At 37.7% G+C, this 22,090-nt stretch overlaps 1 protein-coding gene across 1 annotated transcript in view; it reads right to left on the bottom strand.

Annotated features, from left to right (window-relative positions):
• The window catches only part of TRHDE (thyrotropin releasing hormone degrading enzyme), a 459,653-nt gene that overhangs the window by 103,195 nt on the left and 334,368 nt on the right, over window positions 1-22,090 (bottom strand). The window contains exons 8-10 of the mRNA XM_004007369.6: window positions 11,500-11,565; window positions 10,683-10,870; window positions 4,280-4,368 (exon numbers count right to left, since the gene is read on the bottom strand). Of these exons, the coding sequence (XP_004007418.3) occupies window positions 4,280-4,368; window positions 10,683-10,870; window positions 11,500-11,565 (343 nt within the window). The remainder of the gene's footprint in view (window positions 1-4,279; window positions 4,369-10,682; window positions 10,871-11,499; window positions 11,566-22,090) is intronic.

The following is a 22,090-nucleotide window of genomic DNA, read 5'->3' as shown; positions in this document are numbered from 1 at the left end:
GGCTTGAAATATCATGTTGTTATTATTTCTGATTAACAATAAAAGACTATAAATAAAAACAATCTCTCAAATATCAATACAACAACCTGTGGTCTTCAGTCAAGAAAAGCCATGACAGTAATAATTTAGAATGGAGTGTGTGGGCACGTGTGCTCAGCCACGTCAGTCATGTGCAATTCTTTGTGACCTTATGGACCATTGCCCCTCCAGGCTCCTCCGTCCATGGGATTCTCCAGGCAAGAGCACTGGAGTGGGCTGCCATGCTCTCCTCCAGGGGATCTTCCCAACCCAGGGATCAAGCCCCAGGTCTCCTGCATTACAGGTGGATTCCATACCACTGAGCCACCAGGGAAGCCCAAAATGGAGTATAATCTGCAAAAATATTGAATCGCTATCCTGTACACCTGAAACTGACATTGTATATCAACCAAACTTCAATAAAAATAAAGGTCATGATACTATTGTAGATAATCTGTGGACATCGTGGATAACACCATAGAAATAACTAGGGAGTTAGAGGAAATGGACCCTGAGAAAAGAGCTGAAGAAGAATCAGACTTGCCCTGAATCCCTGCACTGTCTAAAGGTGAAAGCTGGGGCTGATCCTGACACTGGTTCAGTTCAGTTCAGTCACTCAGTCGTGTCTGAGTCTTTGCAACCCCATGAATCACAGCACGCCAGGCCTCCCTGTCCATCACCAACTCCCGGAGTTCACTCAGACTCATGTCCACTGAGTCAGTGATGCCATCCAGCCATCTCATCCTCTGTCGTCCCCTTCTCCTCCTGCCCCCAATCCCTCCCAGCATCAGAGTCTTTTCCAATGAGTCAACTCTTCACATGAGGTGGCCAAAGTACTGGAGTTTCAGCTTTAGCATCTTTCCTTCCAAAGAAATCCCAGGGCTGATCTCCTTCAGAATGGACTGGTTGGATCTCCTCCAGTCCAAGGGACTCTCAAGAGTCTTCTCCAGCACCACAGTTCAAAAGCATCAATTCTTCGGCGCTCAGCCTTCTTCACAGTCCAACACATCCATACATGACCACAGGAAAAACCATAGTCCTGACTAGACGGACCTTAGTCGGCAAAGTAACGTCTCTGCTTTTGAATATGCTATCTAGATTGGTCATAATCAGTATCTAATTTCCCATTTCTATTCTACCTTCTACCTTTTTACTTTATTTCTGAAAACTCTTCTATTTTGTGTCTCTAGCAATCCTATAGAGCGAAGACTTCATTTTAATAGCTGAATTATTACAATAGGAGCTCACTGCTTTCACTCATCATTTCATAATAAATTATGTAGATAAATAATACAACTACATGAAGGTAACAGAGAAGCATAAAGAAAATACAGTAAGTGTGAACTCAGAGCATGGTATAAAAGCTAATTCAAAGAAATGAATAGATTATAGCAAATAATTTAAAAGGAGATTCACCAATATGTTTAAAGTAAGTCTTTCAATGCACCATTGCATTATATATGAATGTTTTACACACCATGTATATAAATGAAAGCACATATTTTCATAATATGTGGTAAAAATACAGTAACATGAACATTTGAATAAAAACTCAACTGTCAAAACAAGAGTTTATGTTTCTGGTAAGCAGATTAGATTCTGCTGTAAAACCTTTTTATTGTATTTATGTGTGTATGTATTTTGACCATTTATATCTCCCTAATAATAAAAACACCTATTTCTGCTTTATTTACTATGCCAAAGCCTTTGACTGTGTGGATCACAATAAACTGTGGAAAATTCTGAAAGAGATGAGAATACCAGACCACCTAACCTGCCTCTTGAGAAATCTGTGTGCAGGTCAAGAAGCAACAGTTAGAACTGGACATGGAATAGCAGACTGGTTCCAAATAGGAAAAGGAGTACGTCAAGGCTGTATATTGTCACTGTGCTTATTTAACTTATATGCAGAGTACATCATGAGAAATGCTGGACTGGAAGAAACACAAGCTGGAATCAAGATTGCTGGGAGAAATATCAATAACCTCAGATATGCAGATGACACCACCTTTATGGCAGAAAGTGAAGAGGAGCTAAAAAGCCTCTTGATGAAAGTGAAAGAGGAGGGTGAAAAAGTTGGCTAAAAGCTCAACATTCAGAAAACGAAGATCATGGCATCCGGTCCCATCACTTCATGGGAAATAGATGAGCAAACAGTGGAAACAATGTCAGACTTTATTTTTTTGGGCTCCAAAATTACTGCAGATGGTGACTGCAGCCATGAAATTAAAAGACGCTTACTCCTTGGAAGAAAAGTTATGACCAACCTAGACAGTATATTCAAAAGCAGAGGCATTACTTTGCTGACTAAGGTCCGTCTAGTCGAGGCTATGGTTTTTCCAGCAGTCATATATGGATGTGAGAGTTGGACTGTGAAGAAAGCTGAGCACTGAAGAATTGATGCTTTTGAACTGTGGTGTTGGAGAAGACTCTTGAGAGTCCCTTGGACTGCAAGGAGATCCAACCAGTCCATTCTGAAGGAGATCAGCCCTGGGATTTCTTTGGAAGGAATGATGCTAAAGCTGAAACTCCAGTACTTTGGCCACCTCATGCGAAGAGTTGACTCATTGGAAAAGACTCTGATGCTGGGAGGGATTGGGGGCTGGAGGGGAAGAGGACAACAGAGGATGAGATGGCTGGATGGCATCACGGACTCAATGAACGTGAGTCTGAGTGAGCTCCAAGAGATGGTGATGGACAGGGAGGCCTGGGGTGCTGAGATTCATGGGGTCACAAAGAGTCAGACATGACTGAGCAACTGAATTGAACTGACCTGAATAACAGCCAGTCCATTCTAAAGGAGATCAGTCCTGGGTGTTCTTTGGAAGGACTGATGCTAAGGCTGAAACTCCAATACTTTGGCCACCTCATGCAAAGAGTTGACTCATTGGAAAAGACTCTGATGCTGGGAGGGATTGGGGGCAGGAGGAGAAGGGGACGACAGAGGATGAGATGGCTGGATGGCATCACTGACTCGATGGACGTGAGTCTGAGTGAACTCCGGGAGTTGGTGATGGACAGGGAGGCCTGGCATGCTGCGATTCATGGGGTCGCAAAGAGTCAGACACGACTGAGCGACTGAACTGAACTGACCTGTATAATAGCTAGACTGAGGGGAAGAAACAGTATTTTGTTATTTATTTATACTTCACCTTATTTCAAGAAAAGATTTGTTTAAAATGATGCTTATAAAATAGTAAGAAAAGATATATTAGCAGAATATGAGAAAACTAAGAAAAACAAAATGTGGAATACTTGACCATTTATATCTAAATGAGCTGTTACATAAAAATGATAATTGGTTTTTTCAAATCAGTGGAAAACAAAAATAAAAGAGACCTGGTTCACACTCTAGCATGAAGGATTTGGACTGGTTTCAAGAAATAGCTTTCTGATAGTGAACTGGAAGGAGAAGGCAATGGCAACCCACTCTAGTACTCTTGCCTGGAAAATCCCATGGATGGAGGAGCCTGGTAGGCTGCAGTCCATGGGGTCGCTAAGAGTTGGGCACGACTGAGTGACTTCACTTTCACATTTCTCTTTCATGCATTGGAGAAGGAAATGGCAACCCACTCCAGTATTCTTGCCTGGAGAATCCCAGGGACAGAGGAGCCTAGTGGGCTGCTGTCTATGGGGTCGCACAGAGTCGGGCACGACTGAAGCGACTTAGCAGCAGCAGCAGTGAACTGAAATAGGTCACTATCTTATTTGAAGATATTTAGAAACAGAATAGAATCTCATCTTTCTCTGCTCCTTGAGCATTAACCCTACCAAAAGGATGGTTTGATGAGCTATCAAGGCCTCTCATATCCAGCTCTATCATTATCCAATTTTATGGAAACTACTGCCAGACCCATTCTATATAAAGGGCCAGTCTAATAAAGAGAAGATAGCTGGAAAGTGGAATTAAATATGTGGCCAGTGTTTCAGTGCTTGACATACTGCTCTATTGGGAACTATGGTTATAATTTAATTACATTTGGGATTACAAAATAATGCAGTTTAAAACAGTTAAAACTAATACTACAAGAATTTTGTTTTTAATTTTCTCTTTACAGTCAAAAACACAAATTTAATAATTATATCAATAGACTGAAATTAGACTATGTAGAAACTATACTATACTTAATTTTATAGAGATTATTCTTCTATATTCTCTAATTTGTTTTCATTCACATGTTTGTAACAGCTGAAACCAGAAGTTACATTGTTAAACATTTATTTGAGACCAAGTAGTTCCTCAGAGGAAAATATGTTTTACCTGATTTGTTAGACACCCAAATAATTGCTTCTGAAGACACATGGCTTCTATTTCCTACCACAATAGTTAATGGAATCTGCCACCGGTAGCTGCAAAATAAAACACAAACTTTAGGAATTAAAATGGTTGTAACAAATAAACAGTATTTCCTATACATCGTCCATGTGATTCTTTTTATTATTCTCTTTAGGAAAATTTAAAAGATCCCCCAGTCATAAATGTGAGGAGTAAGTCAAAATGAAATTACTCTTTCAACTCACTGAGCAGACTTGACTTCTAAGAGTTTTAATTTCAATACAAAAGGAGGACTACCAGAAAAACAATTTATCTTGGGGGGAAAAAAGATTTGCATTTTACATAAGGAATAAAAAGTAGCTAAAATCTATAAATCTGAGCCACATAATATATTGATTAAAGTCTTAAAATAACTTCTTTCTACTTGATTCTATATTATATTAATGCACATTCAGTGGTTTTATGTATTTACATTTCAACATTCTTCTCATTTACTTGTCTAACTATTCTTAGAAAAAACTTGTCATTTTTTAAAGAAAAGTTAATATAGCACACCTAAAGTTACACAGCAAAGTAAGGACAAAAAGAAAAATTAATCAGATATCCCTGATATCCAGATGAATACAAAGAATACTGTAAGACACACTTAATGCTCTGTTTTCTGAAGTGGATTTTCCAAATTGATATGTGAAATCATCCACCAGCATGCAGGGATCAGTTATGAGTCTCAGCTATTAAAGAGAAGCATTTTGTAGGCTATGACTTTTGATAGGACAAAAATTGAGGCCTAAACTTGTACATGAAGTAGTACCAATTTAACTTCAAATGAGCAGCCAGAGATAAGCTGGATAGTCTTATAACAAAATCCGGGGACTACATTTTGCCCCCCTATAATACAGCCAGATTATGTTGACCAATCACTGTATCATTAGCAAGAGGGGTAGACAACAATATGCAATATGTGAAAACTATTTCTAACTTGAAAACTATAGGAAGACATGCTGTATGATCTCAGTAACCATGAGAGTTAATGGAGAATTTTTCAGGGAACATGTCAGAGCTATACACCTAAAAATAGAATGAATATGCCTTTTAATGGGGGGACATCTCCAAATCTGTCATGCTGAATGTGATTATTCGTTCATCATTTCATGTTTTGTAGTCACAATAAATAGAATATAGTAATAGTACAAACCTCCAAACAGAAGACTGGGAGAAATTCCTAGTTTTATACTGACTATTATCTCCAACAAAAGTTAATATGTTTAAGATTCTAAATTTTAAAAGTATATGCTATGCTTATTCAGAGAAACATTTTTGAGTCCCCACTAAGGGAAGACATGATGCTATACTATAATGGACTCCAGACAGGTCAGGAAATAAACAACCTATAGCAGCAAAATAGTACTGCATTTAGAATACACATTGGTAAACACAACCCATATGCACTCTTTAACAAAAAAACTCATAACATGATACTAAGAATATGCCAGAAATATTTTAAAATGGATTTACTGTGAGGAAGACATACAGAAAACTGAGGTAGATACTTAGATGTAGACAAATATAGCTATTCTCTAAAAATAATGATGTCGATCATTAGATATCGCTGTTCTCTAAGAGTATGGAATCATTTTAATTGAAATTATTAATTAAGAGACAACAATACCTAACTCTGCATCTGATTCTCAATGAAGCTATGAACTCACTTTTGTGTACCCAAGATCTTTCAAAAGCCTGGAAATGAAAGGTATTCCATAAATTGTTGTTGAAATGGATTGAATGGGATTGAATTGAAGTAAAATAAAGGGAATCATATCTGTCTATAATAGAGATTAACTTTATAAAATAGATTTTTTTTAGTATATGTCTTCTGTATGTAGTTAGGGCAACTAAATTTTGACATCAAATAAGTATCAGTTAAAGGGCAAAAGATATATTAAAGATGTTTAAAACTTTTCAAGGATAAATGTATCTTTTTGTAGCATGATCATAAAATATTTATGAAAATTATATGCTCTTAATATAATTATACTTCTAATTTTATACTTATTTAAACTTCATTCTTATAAATAATGAAATTATATATAATAATAAAAACTGAGGTTTTGATATTTGAGTCTTTGCAAAAGTCTCAAAAGTGCAGAAAAAGAGATTAATATCAATACCTGCATGTTGTTTACAGACAATTCCATACACAAGAAACTTTCCTAAATGACAACACTGCACTGTATAGCAATATTCAGATGCAAAAAAAAAAAAAAGTAACAGGACACAACCATCAGGGCATTTTTGTAAAACTTTTAAACTAGCCTCTATATTTTTCTTACGAATATTTTTGGCCTCTATTCTATATGACTCTGTGTCTGTGTGTGAGTCTGTGTATATATGCATGTATGTACATGTATTGATAGACACAAAAAATCTATACGTTGTCACAAAGACAAAATAAAAATTACAAATCACTAAGCACATTTTGTTATACTGTAAATACTATGAGGCTTCCCTGGTGGCTCAGAGGTTAAAGAGTCTGCCTGCAAGGCTGCTGCTGCTGCTGCTAAGTCGCTTCAGTCGTGTCCGACTCTGTGTGACCCCATAGACGGCAGCCCACCAGGCTCCCCCGTCACCGGGATTCTCCAGGCAAGAACACTGGAGTGGGTTGCCATTTCCTTCTCCAATGCATGAAAGTGAAAAGTGAAAGTGAAGTCACTCAGTCGTGTCCGACTCTTAGCGACCCCATGGACTGCAGCCTACCAGGTTCCTCCGTCCATGGCGGGAGACCTCAGTTAGATCCCTGGGTCTGGAAGAACCCCTGAAGGAAATGGCAACCCTACAAGTTACTTTTTGTAACTTTCCAAGCAACACATATTTGAACTTTCCACCAATTTCATTTTAAGATCAAAGAATGACAATTATGTTCCTTTGTGATTACAACTTAAAAGGCTAGGGACCCTCTATATTGTGGGCGAAAAGCTGTGTGGTGTGCTGCAAAAAGAAAAAAAAAAAAAGAAAAAAATCCAAGACTGCAGTGAGTTATATTTTAAAAGAAACTAGAAAAAAGAATGTGTGAAAGTAGCTTGTACACCTGCCCCTTAAATTTGACTTGAATGTTTTGTCATATCATTTTAAGAAGAAAAGAGAAACATATTTCAACAGACTCTGCAGATAATTTTTTCCTTTAATAGTCCCTGAGAATACCTCTCTTCATGTAGGTCACATTTTTATAATAAAGCAATGTTTATTCTAATGATTATGATAAGGTAGAAAAGAATAGTTGCTTATTTTAGCTTGAGTGAAAAATCTTTTTTTTTTAATTGTACCAGTATTAGTAAAGCATTCAAGCAGATGCCATGAAAAATGGTTTAGAGGCTGCTGTCATTAGACCCAAAACAAAAGGAGATAAATGTAATTCTCTATAGCACAGGACTCCAAGAACCTTCATACATATGAGAGACATTACTGAATCTTCATATTAACTTTATGAAAAAAAAGCTACACAAAGTTACAACTTTCCAAATATCAAAATACTAGCAAATATGTTACTTTCACACATCAACTAACTTTATGTAATTATTATATAAAAATCTTTCCTTTCTCTGCTGTAACATAGCTAGCTGCCTCATATGAAAAATAAAATGACTGTTGCTTTTCAGTTGCTCAGTCATGTCCAGCTCTTTGCAACCCCATGGACTGCAGCACACCAGGCTTCCCTGTCCATCACCATCACCTGGAGCTTGCTCAAACTCATATCCACTGAATTAGTGATACCATCCGACCATCTCATCCTCTGTCATCCCCTTCTTCTGTTGCCTTCAGTCTTTCCCAGCATCAGGGCTTTTCTAATGAGTCAGCTCTTTGCATTAGTTGCCAAAGTATTGGAGCTTCAGCTTCAGCATCAGACCTTCCAGTGAGTATTCAAGATTGATTTCCTTTAGGATGAACTGGTTTGATCTCCTTGCAGTCCAAGGGACTCTCAAGAGTCAACCAACACCACAGTTCAAAAGCATCAGTCTTTCAGCACTCAGCCTTCTCTATGGTCCAGCTCTCACATCCATACATCACTACTGGCAAAACCATATCTTTGACTATACTGACCTTTGCTGGCAAGGTAATGTCTCTGCTTTTTAATGGGTGCAAACATTTAAAATGTTCTATGGCTGGATGGCATCACTGACTCAATGGATGTGAGTCTGAGTGAACTCCAGGAGTTGCTGATGGACAGGGAGGCCTGGCGTGCTGCGATTCATGGGGTCACAAAGAGTCGGACACGACTGAGCGACTGAACTGAACTGAACTGAGGCGTGTTATAGTATTCTAGTGTCCTCTACAAAATCGAAGACAAAGAACTGATTATGCTGTCCTAGAAAATATCCTCAACGGGGTTTCTGGCATAAATGAGTTCTATGTTTTACTGCACTAACTATTTGCATTATATAATGAAGATCTAAGAAGTTTACAAAGAGCAGATAGAATTGACCACAACATTACAGTGAATTAAATAATCAGTTGTATAAAAGTGAATACTAAAATTTCAACTACAAACTCTATTATTTCAAAATAGATTAAAAAAAAATGTTGAGGCTGATGGGATTCCATGCATTATCTCACTCAATATTTTCTATGCCAAGTTCTCAGCATTTAAAACATTCCTGTGATTTCATAACTTCAGCCAAAGCAAAGCTCTGTAGATGCTATATATGCCTATACATCCTGGGAGAAAGTCTTACTTTAGAGAATCAGACTCGCAGCTGATACATCTGGAGCATGTTATAGGCTGACAGAATATTTTTGTTCACAATTTGCTCTATCGTCTGCATGTCCTCTACGTTTTTCTGCATCAGCGATGCTTGTGTCAGCTGAATCATTTTCAAAGGCATGGCCTGAGTCTCTCTGACTCTGCCACAGCCAAGTACTCTTTATGTACCTCCTGGCAGCCTAGGGTGATGCCTAAGCGGGTTTCACCTGGGGCCAGACAGTGGTTGACTGGAAGCACTGTTTGGCAGCTGTGAGTGATTCAGCCTGGGTAAAGAAGTGTTGACAGGATCTGACCCTGACAATGTGGCAGAATAGTACCTTGTATTCCACAGGTCCAAACAGTTGAACTGCAAGGGCAGTTTACTGAAGGACACTGACCAGGAAACTTACAATACTTTCTTGAGTGGCTTCCCCATTTACTCAGCAGAAAACATCTGTAACTTCTCAGTCACTTCTACGTGGACTCTGTCTTGGAGCTACCCTACTTAGAATGATGTCTGCTCCATTTAGATATAACAAAGAAAGTTAATGCATGCTTTGCATAACCTAGATAATGGTGCATGATCAAATCAGAATTCTTAATATTCCAAATGGGAGACAGCAGGACCCGTCTACAGTCTACACCTCATTTAACTTATTAATTTAACCTCCATCCCTCCCTGTCCCCAGTTCTTGACTTCTTATCAAGATACTTTAGAAAAAAGAAAATGCAATGATTTAAGTTATACTATCTTTCCTTGGCTCAGCTTTAATAAAATGCAAAACAGTGGGAAAACATGAAATAGAAAAGAAACACTATATGCTGAATTTTCAGTAATGAAATAAGAATTTCAAATGAAAGTTAAAATAACAACAAATCAAATTCTATGTATGTTGCATTTAGTGGTTTTTAAACACTAAAAGTTAAGGAAAGGAACATATTTTGATACTATGTGACTTTGATGCCTAGACTAAATGGATCTAGTTTGAGTTCCTTCGGTTCAAACACTATTTATCTTGTTTTTATATTTCTGTTGGTTTTAACAGGTCTTTCTGGATTAGTTAGTTTCTATTGTCTGTTTTATAAATCTCAGTTTTCTCAATACTATTCAATTCACTTCAAAGTATTTTAACTTTCTTAAATTTAATTCGATAAACATTTATAGGGAAAAGTAAAAAAATCACACATTATTTTATTTTTCCCTCATCCTGGGAAAGACTGAAGACAAAAGGAGAATTGGGGTAACAGAGGCTGAGATGGCTAGATAGCATCACCTACTCAATGGACATGAGTTTGAGCCAACTCCGGGAGATAGTGAAGGACAGGGAAGCCTGGCGTGCTGCAGTCCATGGGCTCAGAGTCAGACACAACTTACTGACTGAAAAACATTTTTTTAAATGACCGTAATAATTTAAATCCTGCCCTCTTAAGTGAAACAACTTTGGTACGCTGTCACATTGATAGGTAAAATATCTGGAAATGGAAGTAAAAAAGGGCTCAAAATGAAAACATCATATGCAAATAAAGAAATTAAAACTATATTTCACGTACATTTCATAATTCTGTTATCAATTCTTTTTAAAATGTTAAAGTGCAAAAGCAAAAGTGCAAAAAAAAAAAAGGATTTTTTTCATGTAAAAAAAAGAATTGTACCTGTTATTTTGAGGTTCATGTGCTTTAGTTTTAGCACTGATATCATAAATAAAATGCTGCTGGGTAATTATTATTCTATTTTCAGCTGTTGTATTTCCCAAGATGGTGATAACGGGATAACCCATCTGGAGAGTCCACTGATCCATTACTTCTTGTATATTTACGTATTTTCCATTCCGTTTTAAAGCCTTTATAATTAAAATTGTATAAATTAATTTTATAAACATGAATTATAAACATAATTAACATTAAACCATTTTCATGGTTACCTTTATGACTTATTTCAGGATGAAAACTCTCAAAATCAGTGAAACTAACATAATGTGTTAGTAAAATTAATCTTCTTGCCTTTGCTTAAGCTTTGTGTGTATATAATAGAAATGAAAGCTTTATCAATATTAACATTTTTAACCTAATGGAGGATAAAACATATTTTATTGTTAAAGCAAGTACTTGAAGCATCATTAACATAACCAGTGTGTCTAGTATTAAATGCTTTTATTCACTTATAGAGAAAAAATTCTTTACCATCAATATTTCACTCAAACATGAATATCTGACACCATATTAAAATTAGATTTCAGAAGTATTATCATATTTGAAACTAGGCAAGGCATCAACAATTTGTAGCTGAATTAATTTTTAAACCTCATCATCCTTATAATACATCAAATATAAAACAAGAAAGCATATCAAGAAAAGCGAAACGTAAAAAGTGAAAACAAACCATCAGTGTCAATAAAAGTTATGAATGTTTTATAAACTCAATTCAAATATTCAAGAAGAGGTTTTGGTTTTCAAGCTTCCTATACTTTACCTCTGATAGTGTATTCCAGAGATCATTTCTGGCCGCATTGCCATACTTATGAATAGTTAAGTAATCCTACAAAGAATATAAAATTGTAATTAAAATTCAAAGGCTAAGCAATTTCCAGTAAACACATTTGTTTCTAAGTTCAATTAATTATTTCCAATTGTTGGAACTATATTAACACAATGATAAAGACGTGCCCCCAAAAAAGAATCTCATTTTAAAATATTCCAAAGAGAGTGAGCTATAGCATATTTTTGATTAAATCATCAAACAGTACTAATCTCTTAAAATTTATTTTCATATCTGTCATCACTTCTTATGGATTTCCAGGGTCAAATATCTTCCTCAAATTTAGCAAGTTAAACTCAGGCAATTTTGAAGAAACTATGTATACAGTGAAATATTTAGGGGCAACTTTCTCATCAGGATTTCATGCTGAAGTGTTGAAAACATATTTCATCTTATGGGAAAGGAAAAAAAGAAACAAAAAACCTGACTTATATGTACAAATGCAGAGGGATTGTTTTGCCAAAAAGGTGATGACTATCTCCATGACCTGTCCAATTACCTAGTCTCTCTGCAAAGGACAGGCTGCCTTGTATAAAATGATACATGCTTATTTTCATGAGCTTGAAACACATTAATATTTAATTTAAAAAATCAATCCTGAGTTTATATACTATTTTAAAGCCTAGGGCTTCACATTTGCCATTTTCTATCACTAGTAGTTAACTGTATACACTTCTGTTTCATGTCTGTTCCTTTCTAAGAAGCATGGTTTATGTCACTGTGAATATGTTATTTATGACTTCTTGACATTAATTTTTTCTGAATCCAAAGTGGAAAGATCAATATAAAACAGTATCCCCTCATTCATCTGAAATTTCATGATCTCTAGAACACGTAGGTAGTAGGCAAAATTCTAATTTACGTCATAGTACTAAAACTGAAAAAAAAAATGCTGACTTCTTTCAGTACTTTATGTAGAGTGGAATACTTTGGGGATAATTAAAGTTGGGGAAGAAAATTTTCTGAAATACAAATTGTAGCACCTGTGACAGACTCAGCTTTCTTGGCAACTCATAGCACAGCAAATGGCAACCCCTGCTTAATCAGACTCCTAGAGATGCAATGCCCAACACTCAGCAATCACAAATACATCGTCACCATCAAGCGTTAGGAATAACTTTACTGAAAAATTACAAGTGAATGACCAATCTGAATCCTAATTTTGTCTTTGAACCTGCCATATGAAGCATTTCCATTTAGATCCCAGAGACCAGGATTTAAATCAGTTATTTCAGATTTAGTTTTCAGAATTATTTTTTGTACTTGTTAAGCATTTAAATTGGAGAAGGAAATGGCAAACCACTCCAGTACCTTTGCCTGGAAAATCCCATGGACGGAGGAGCCCAGTAAGCTACAGTCCATGGGGTCGCAAAGAGTCGGACATGCCTGAGTGACTAAACTGGGGAAAAATAGGAATTATGAAACATAAATTTAAATTGTATTTTCCCTGTAGCTCAAACAGTGAAGAAAATGCCTGCAATTCAGGAGACTGGGGTTCAATCTCTGGGTCAGGAATATCCTCTGGAGAAGGAAATGGTAATCCATTCCAGTATTCTTGTCTGGAAAATCTCATAGACAGAGAAGCTTGGAGGGCTACAGTTCATGGGGCTGCAAAGAGTTGGACATGACTGAGCGACTAACACCAATGAAAAGGCATTAAAAGTAGAACTATTTATTATTGGGTTCTGCTTATGGATAGTGCTGCTAGAATAATCCAAAAGAGAGAACAAAGGAATACTACACAGACCTTGAAAGGGCCAATAGATAACCACAGGTTTCTCTTCATGGGCAGACCCCAAAAATCCAATGGTTCGTGAGATGAGTTATCCTGGGCCCAATGCTGATCAACTTTGAGCTCTTGGTTCACTCCTCAATTTAGAATAAAGTTCAAATGTACGTTTCAAGCAAGCTGAAATGGCAATCATCCTAGCTTGGGAAGGTGTTCCAACTTGCCTGCCTCAGTATTCAGGGCAGCTCATGCCTTCTTGGCCTGCCAGCAGACCCAGCCAGTTTTTGGGTCTTCTAGAATCCTACACATGTCATCTCTTTCCTCTACAATAAAACCCAAATGTTTTCCTCAGTTATTTTAGCCTTCCACTTGCACAAATATAGTCATATTTTGAATTGAAATTTTGCTTTGTCTTTGTAGAATTACAGAAAAACGTAAAGAACAGTGTGCTTTTTTGATGAGCAATCATTTATTTCTTTGCTCATTCTGCGCTCTGCCTGTGCCAGGCGGCCTGCCAGGAGCTGGGGCAGCAGTGGTGGATAAGGTGTGCTGAGGACAACCGCAAATGAGACAACCTGTGGAGGGAGGGTTCTGTAACCGAAGGCGGGCAAGTCGTGGTACAATAACTGCTTGACAAGATGAATGTTAACTTTCGATATGAGTTTGAATAAGACTTTAAGCTCCTTTCAAAACTACAAGTCAGTGAATATGGAGACGGCTGGAGTTGTGAACCAGAAATGAAAACTTTTATTTATATTATGTGTATGAAAGTCAATCAGTTTGACATTATACTACAAAGCAGAAAAATGATTTAATATTAACTCTGTAAAGAGAATTGTGGGTTCTCTATACAAAGTATTTCAGAAACAGTAGAGCTGTTAAAAAGAATAAAACAAAGATAGCCATCATATTCTAAAGGAATATAACTAACGATATAAACTGATTAAAAGTTAAAAGCATGTTAAGCACAAGTATAGTGTGATACATAAAGTGTAGGAATGGAAGTCTGACTGTCTGTTCAAATCCATCCTCCAATGCTCCCTAGTTAAATCATCTTTGGCTAGTCACTTAACTTCTTTGTGACTATCTTAATACCCACAAAATTAAGTAGCACAGTTTTCGATGAAAAAAAAGTAACTGCTACATAGAGGTGTTCTGAGGATTAAATGATTTAATATTGATAAAATCTTTAAAAGTGAAGAATGCCTAATACAGTAATGTCTATTCAATAGACAGTAGCTGCTATAATCTTTTTAATCATTTCCGGCTACAGGTTGGAAAACAGAGTAACAAAAAAAAGCATCATTAACAGTAATAAAGAACATCGTACATGAGAACAATAATATGTGTCTCCATTTTAGTTGTGTAAATTGCTTTATATTTTCTCATTAAATCCCATGACAACATTTATGAGCTAGGTGTTATTATCATCACTCAATAAATCCAAACACCAGCACTCAGAGACTCCAGCCCATCTCCAAATCCTACACCTGTCCACACAAGTTCTGACCCAAATCCAGTGTCTGTGAGATGGCACACAGCTGACTAAGAGCTATGTTCAAAAGCTGAACCCATCACCCTCCCCTGTATCAGCTCCTTTTGGGAGCACTTCCCCAGGAATAACCCTTCTATTCACTGCAACCCAAAGTCAAACAAGATGCCTCTCTTCCCCTTCCCACCACAGTCAGACAATGATAAAACGTTCTCCCAATACTCCCCCTTCCTTTTGCCTGTTGGACAATGACTCTACACTGTTTTGTCCAGATATACCGACTACTGCTACTATTTCTGCTTTGTCCCTCTAAAATCTAATCAAATCACTCAGTCATGCATAAATATTTTTCATCAAATATATACATGAATCCCTGCTGTATTCAGAATATCATTCAAACACACTTCAACGTAACTTAAAGGTGTCTCTCCTGATCTGGTCTCTCTATACTGCTCCAATCCCCCTTACTTTGTTGCCTCCTTGCCTCAACTTTGTCATTTGCAGCTTTCTTGAAACAGGTGCCTACTGACTACTTTCCCCCTTGTCTAGTTCCCTACCCATGCGGTTCTCTACATACTCTTTTCTCCTTTGCCCATTTGAATGCAATTCAATCTCCAGGACTCAAACTTACTTTTGTTTCCTCTGGATTCCTTTCTTGTGCATTCCCACTCTCGTCCTAATTCTGAGTTAAGTACCCTTCACATTCTCACGTTTCAACATATAGCAGCAATTACCACACTGTGTCATAACTGCTTGTTAGTTAATCTGGCCGCCCACATAGTCTGTTAACTCCATTAGAGTAAGGATCCCATGATTACCGTTTACCCTACTCAGCCAGCACCTATGTGTCCAGCCTGATATCAGTAGATGTTCAATATATTTGTGAGATTTCTGACTTTCCTTACGCAATATGCCTTGCTGCTGACAGCCAACAATGCAGAGAGAGAGAGATTTCTTGTACCTAAAACATTCCCCCCAAACACCATCTGTAAACACTTATAGAGGACTTTATTATTTCAGTGCTTATTTGTCAGATATATAACTTGCATTGATATATACAGCTGGCTGTGATGTCATCAAGAGTGTACGCCATATTGGGTATGAGACCATTTTTTGTTTTACTTTCTTTGCTAACAAGTAACACAGTTCATAATATTTTATGTATAAAAGCCAGTGGGACTAACAAAGACAGGGGGAAAAGTAAAAAGTGCACTGAAGAAGTAAAGCATTATTATCTTTTAAGATTGACACAAAAATAATTATGGAATACTCACTCTTCTACTAATAGGCCCTTCAGCATGCTGAAACAGAGGATCAAACATATATATGGTGTATTCCTTATGACATGGAGGGAGAGTTGGACAAAATTCAAAGATGTTTAGCTGCAAGTAACAAAAAATCCAGCCTGGAATGATTTTTTTTCCCAAAAACAAGATTTATTTTTTCCTACTGTAAGAAGATGAGATAGTGCTGCAGCTCTTTTCCAGTGGAATTCTTTTGGCTCCACATTTACCTAAGTTTTGGCTTCATCTTCAGGTTTGGGGTTAGATGGCTGAAGCAATTCCAGTCATCATATTCAGATGGAACACTGCACAGAGGAAAATAAGGACTTTCGTCCTAAGGATTGCTCTTTAAAAATTAGGAAAAGTCTAGACTTCCCTGGTGGTCCAGTGGCTAAGATTCCAAGCTATGACTGCAGGGGGTCAGAGGTTCAACTCCTGGTCAGGGAACTAGATCCCAAATGTCGCGACCAAGACCCAGTGCACCCAAATAAATAAAATAAACAAAAACAAATATTTAAAGAAAAAAATCAGGAAAACTCTCCCTCAAATCCTACATCAAATCCCCATGTTTCTCATTTAACAGAATTGTATTATGTCCTGTAGCCAAAATTAATTAGTGAAACACTTGGGGGAAATTGCACAGGTCAGGACTCTGTCCTGTGAAGTAAATGATTATATAGACATGGATGACAGCCCAAACAAAATCAAAATCTGGTTGATAAGGAGGAAAAGGAGACTAGTTTATGGGTAGGACACCAACAGTGTTTTCTCCAGTGAGACAAGGGATGCAAGTATGAGCCTCAGTGACATTGGGAGGCAGGACCCCATCTACTTGTAAGAACCATATGGGAAATGCCAGGTAAATTGGGCATTGGTTTTTCTATGTGTCAGGAAGTTTAAAGCAAGGGTTTGAAATATTTTTCCTTTCTATTAAGAATAATTGTAGTTCAAAATATTTGTAGTGGCCATTTGTCATTCCTGTGTCTTTCCGGCATTTAAAATACCACTTCTATATGAGGGTAATAAGTCATCATGTAATCTTACAGGGAAGTGAGGGCTCTCTCCCTTAGAAATGGAAGGGATGAAATTCTCTCCCTCTCCACTCTCCCTGGCAGCTAAAGCATGGACACAAGTGGACACTTCATCCCAGGGCGGTGACTCCTACAGGATCAAAGCAAAGGAGCAGGAAGAGTTGCAATCACGTTGCCTGTGATGGTGGCACTGAGGGCCCAGGAACAGCAATGCTCATGGCAGCAACTGAACCAACCAGGCTTATGGCATGACCGTGGCTACATTTCTTCATTTCTGAGTCTTCCTTGCATGCATGTGAGCCGAGTTGCTTCAGTCATGTGCAACTCTTTGTGACCCCATGGACTGTAGCCTGCCAGGCTCCTCTGTCCACAGAGATTCTCCAGGCAAGAATACTGGAGTGGGTTGCCATGCCCTCCTCCAGGGGAATCTTCACAACCGAGGGACTGAACCCATATCTCTTCTGTCTCTTGCATTGGGTGCTTTACCACAGGTGCCACCTGGGAAGCCCCTGCAATGCTTTCTTAGTTATTATTATCTGTTTTGTAAGCCTGATTCTCCAGCCTTCCCAATGAGTCCAACGACTGGCCTGAAGTGTTAGTCACTCAGTCATGTCCAACTCTTTTCAACCCCTTGAACTATACTGTCCATGGAATTCTCCAGATAACAATACTGGAGTGAGTTGCCATTTCCTTATTAAGGGGATCTTCCTGACCCAGGGATCGAAACTGTCATCTGCAAACAGTGGGAGCTTTACTTCTTCTTTTCTGATCTGGATTCCTTTTATTTCTTTTTCTTCTCTGATTGTTGTAGCCAGGACTTCCAGAACTATCTTGAATAATAGTGGTGAAAGTGGACACCCTTGTCTTGTTCCTGATCTTAGGCAGAATGCGTTCAGTTTTCACCACTGAGACTAATGTTTGCTATAGGCTTATCATATATGGCCTTTACTGTGTTGAGGCAGGTTCCTTCTATGCCCATTTTTTTGAAGAGTTTTAATCATAAATGGGTGCTGAATTTTGTCAAAGTCTTTCTCTGGACACTCAATGACATAAATCAAAGCTAGATCCTCTATAACCCACCTCCTAGAGTAATGGAAATAAAAGCAAAAGTAAACAAGTAGGACCTGATTAAACGTAAAAGCTTTTGCACAGCAAAGGAAACTATACGCAAGGTGAAAAGACAACCCTCAGAATGGGAGAAAATAATAGCAAATGAAACAACTGACAAAGGATTAATATCCAAAATATTAAAGCAGCTCATACAACTCAATAACAGAAAAACAAACAACCCACTCAAACAGTGAGGAAAAGACCTAAAGAGACATTTCTCCAAAGAAGACATACAGATAGCTAACAAACACATGAAAAGATGCTCAACATCACTCATTATTAGAGAAATGCAAATCAAAACCACAATGAGATATCACCTCACACTGGTCAGAATGGCCATCATTGAAAAGTCTACAAACAATACATGCTGGAAAGGGTGTGGAGAAAAGGGAATGCTCTTGCAGTTAGTGGGAATATAAATTGATACAGCCACAGTGGAAGACAGAACGGAGATCCCTTAAAAAAAAGAATAAAACCACCATATGACCCAGCAATCCCACTCCTAGGCATATACCATGAGGAAAGCAAAATTGAAAGAGACACATGTATTCCATTATTCATTGCAGCACAATTTACAATAGCTAGAACATGGAAGCAACCTAGATGTCCATGGACAGATGAATGGATGAAGAAGTGGTGGTATATACACACAATGGAATATTACTCAGCCACAAAAAGGAGTGCATTTGAGTCAGTTCTGATGAGGTGGATGAACCTAAAACCTAATATTCAGAGTGAAGTAAGTCAGAAAAAGAAAGATAAATATCATAATCTAATGTATATAAACAGAATCTAGAAAAATGATACTGAAGAATTTATCTACAGAGCAGCAATGGAGAAACAGACATAGAGAATAGACTTACAGACATGGGAGAGAGGAGGAGAGGGTGAGGTGTATGGAGAGAGTAACATGGAAACTTACATTACCATATGCAAAATAGATAGCCAATGAGAATTTGCTGTATGGCTCAGGAAATTCAAACAGGGGCCCTGGATCAACCTAGAGGGGTGGGATGGGGTAGGAGATGGGAGGGAGGTTCAACAGGGAGGAGATATATGTATACCTACAGCTGATTCATGTTGAGGTTTGACAGAAAACAACAAAATTCTGTAAAGCAATTATCCTTCAATAAAAAATAAATTAATTTTTTAAAAAAACCATTTGAAGCCTGGCCATGCATTTCAGAGGACGTTTCTACATTCCCTGACCTTGAGAAACAGAAGTAAGAGACTGAAACAGTGACAGATGACGAACTGAATCACAAGAAACCTAGGCTGTAGCTCAAAATAATAGTTTGGTTAATACACAAAGACTGGCTGGACATTATGAAATTAAGTAAAAGTGAGTAGCAAAGTACTGAAAAGGCATTATGGAAAATAACAGCATGCTTGTATTTTAATTCTATTAAATAAGAACAGGATAGAAAGGTATAAATAATTATTAAATGTTTGTTATTAAATTACAACAGTTTCCAAGAGGAAACGCAGTAAAAATAGAAATCGTTATCAAACATTTGGAGGTACAGTAGTTTCTGACTACAAGATACAATGAAAAATGGAATTTCAGAAGGAATGTTGTTTGAACAGCTAGAGCAATAATAGTTGAAAAGTCAGTTATATCATTGTTTGCAGGCCAGTTTGATTTTTTTAATGTGTGTTTAACTTAAATTAACTTTCAGAAGTTGCTTAGTTACAGAAGTACTCATATTTCTGTAGGAACAAAAAGGTATTTTACGCTTTTAAAAATCCTTTATGCCACCTAATGAGTATAAATTTTGTAAACATTAGTATTCTTTCTTAAAGTTGTGAATATGCTAGAAAATTTTACATCAAAACAACCTGCTAGCCCATGAAAGATGTTTTGTTTGTTTGTCTTAAATTATAGACAGTGGCATGTTCTCAATTCAGCTCTGTTTTCACATATCTCTTATTTAGCAATTTTAGACCATACCATCAATGCCCCAACATGCAGGAGCATCACCAGAGAGGCAATATTGCTGCTGTTGGATTTGCACTACCATTCCAGGACAACCGGACAGGGTCTTAACACCTGTCAGCAAAGTAGTGTGAATGTAAGTCTATAGGGGTATTCTGGGTACTCAAATATCCCCACCTCTCACTTCTACTGCTAGCTTGAAGAATTACTGAGACATAAAGTGAATCTATTGGTAAAACTGAAGTTTGTGCATTCCTTTTTTCAAAGGCCTGGGTAAAGGGTCTTGACCACAGCAAGCTCACAAAATAGATAAAATATATCCTGGCTGGTAAAAATACACTGCCTTTTGTAAATCAAGATGCCCACTGACTGCAAGCCATGTACATGGAGTTTTCTTACTCAGCGCTGGTGAGTCACTGAGAAGAAAATGAAACTCAATTGAGAAAGAGATTATGATGTGCATATTTAGGAAAACTAAGAATTCAAGCCAATCTTTAACAGCCGTGTGATCTTGGGTAAAATATCTAATTTCTCTAAGCCTTAATTTCTTCAACTGGAAAAAGTAGATAATATAGTACTTACTTGAGAACAGTGTGCATAGAAAATGACATAAAACAAGTAAAGCATTTAGGGGAAAAAAAAGTCTGCCACCCAAAGAAGCTGAGAAACTAGTTATTTTAAGACCAAGCTCAAGGGGAAAAATTGTCTGGAGTCAACATCTTCCTCAACCTCGTCTCCAAGAGAAGTCAAAATGTTCTAGAGAACCAAGGTAGGGAGATTAAATGGACTAACCTGTAAGAGGAAAGTGCTCGGAGGAATTTTATTTTTAGTTTTAAAAAGGTAAAACTGCAAGAAAAAAATTGAGATCAAAGTTTCCCTATATGTGAGAAAAGCTTAGAAACCTCCCCTACCCAAGTCTGAGGAAAGAAAGAGGCCTGGACGCTAAAGTCTGCGTTTCACAGAGGTCTTCTGAGGTGATGAGGCCACTGATGAGAGGGCGGGCAAGCATTAGTCAGCTCCTCAGCACAAAAGAGCCATACCTAGGTGAGCAGCAAAGCGACAAGGATACTCACCTGCAGGGCACCAGAAAGGCAAGGCCTGAGCAAGAGACAGACCAACAACTCAAGCAAGAACTCTGTCTCAACTCTTCCCTGAAACGCCCACGACTGCTTGTCAGCGTGGATGTGAACACAGGGCTCTTCACCATGTGTTCTGGACTGACAAAGCTCCCTAGAACATTCTCCTGTTAGTGGGAGTGACATCGGGGCAATTCACTAAGGACAGATTAAATTTCCCATAGGCTCAGAAGCATGGGGATGCCTTTCATTAAATGTTAAAATCACATACACTTACTAATATAAATGATATATTATATTATATAAATAATACTGTTGACACTGTTACCTAGATAGATAGTTTCCTATCAGATCCTTCCTGGTTTTGTTTCACTGGTTATTCAGCTTCTGTTATAGTTGTATCTGAATCAGTTTCTAGCAGATAGCCTCATCTCCTTTGCAGCTCTGTTTTGCAATTAGACTACCTGGCAACAACCCCAATCCTGGACAAACTCAAGCATTTGCTTCTTAAAAACTTGCAGAAGTATAGTTAACATCCCAGGAGAAAACTGATGCAACTTGAGCAGCTGAGTATTATTATGAATTCATAATTGCCAAACTCAAACAGGCACTCAGGACTACCAGGCAGCCGTGACTGCCTACTCAACCCAGTTCTCCGTCTTCAGACCTCTCTACCACACAGCATGACCTCCCTTTCAGCCAGTGACCTTGCCTCAAACAGATCACTAAAACACAGATTTTGGGATTCCTTGGTGGGCCAGCCATTAAGACTCAGTGCTTTCATTGCTATGGGCTGGGTTTGACCCCTGGTCATGGAACTACAGTTCCACAAGCCTCATGGTGTGACATAAATAAACAAATAGAATTC

This window comes from Ovis aries, chromosome 3, assembly GCF_016772045.2.
Source record: "Ovis aries strain OAR_USU_Benz2616 breed Rambouillet chromosome 3, ARS-UI_Ramb_v3.0, whole genome shotgun sequence".
NCBI classification, from domain to species: domain Eukaryota; kingdom Metazoa; phylum Chordata; class Mammalia; order Artiodactyla; family Bovidae; genus Ovis; species Ovis aries.
This window is presented reverse-complemented; position numbering and strand designations above follow the sequence as displayed.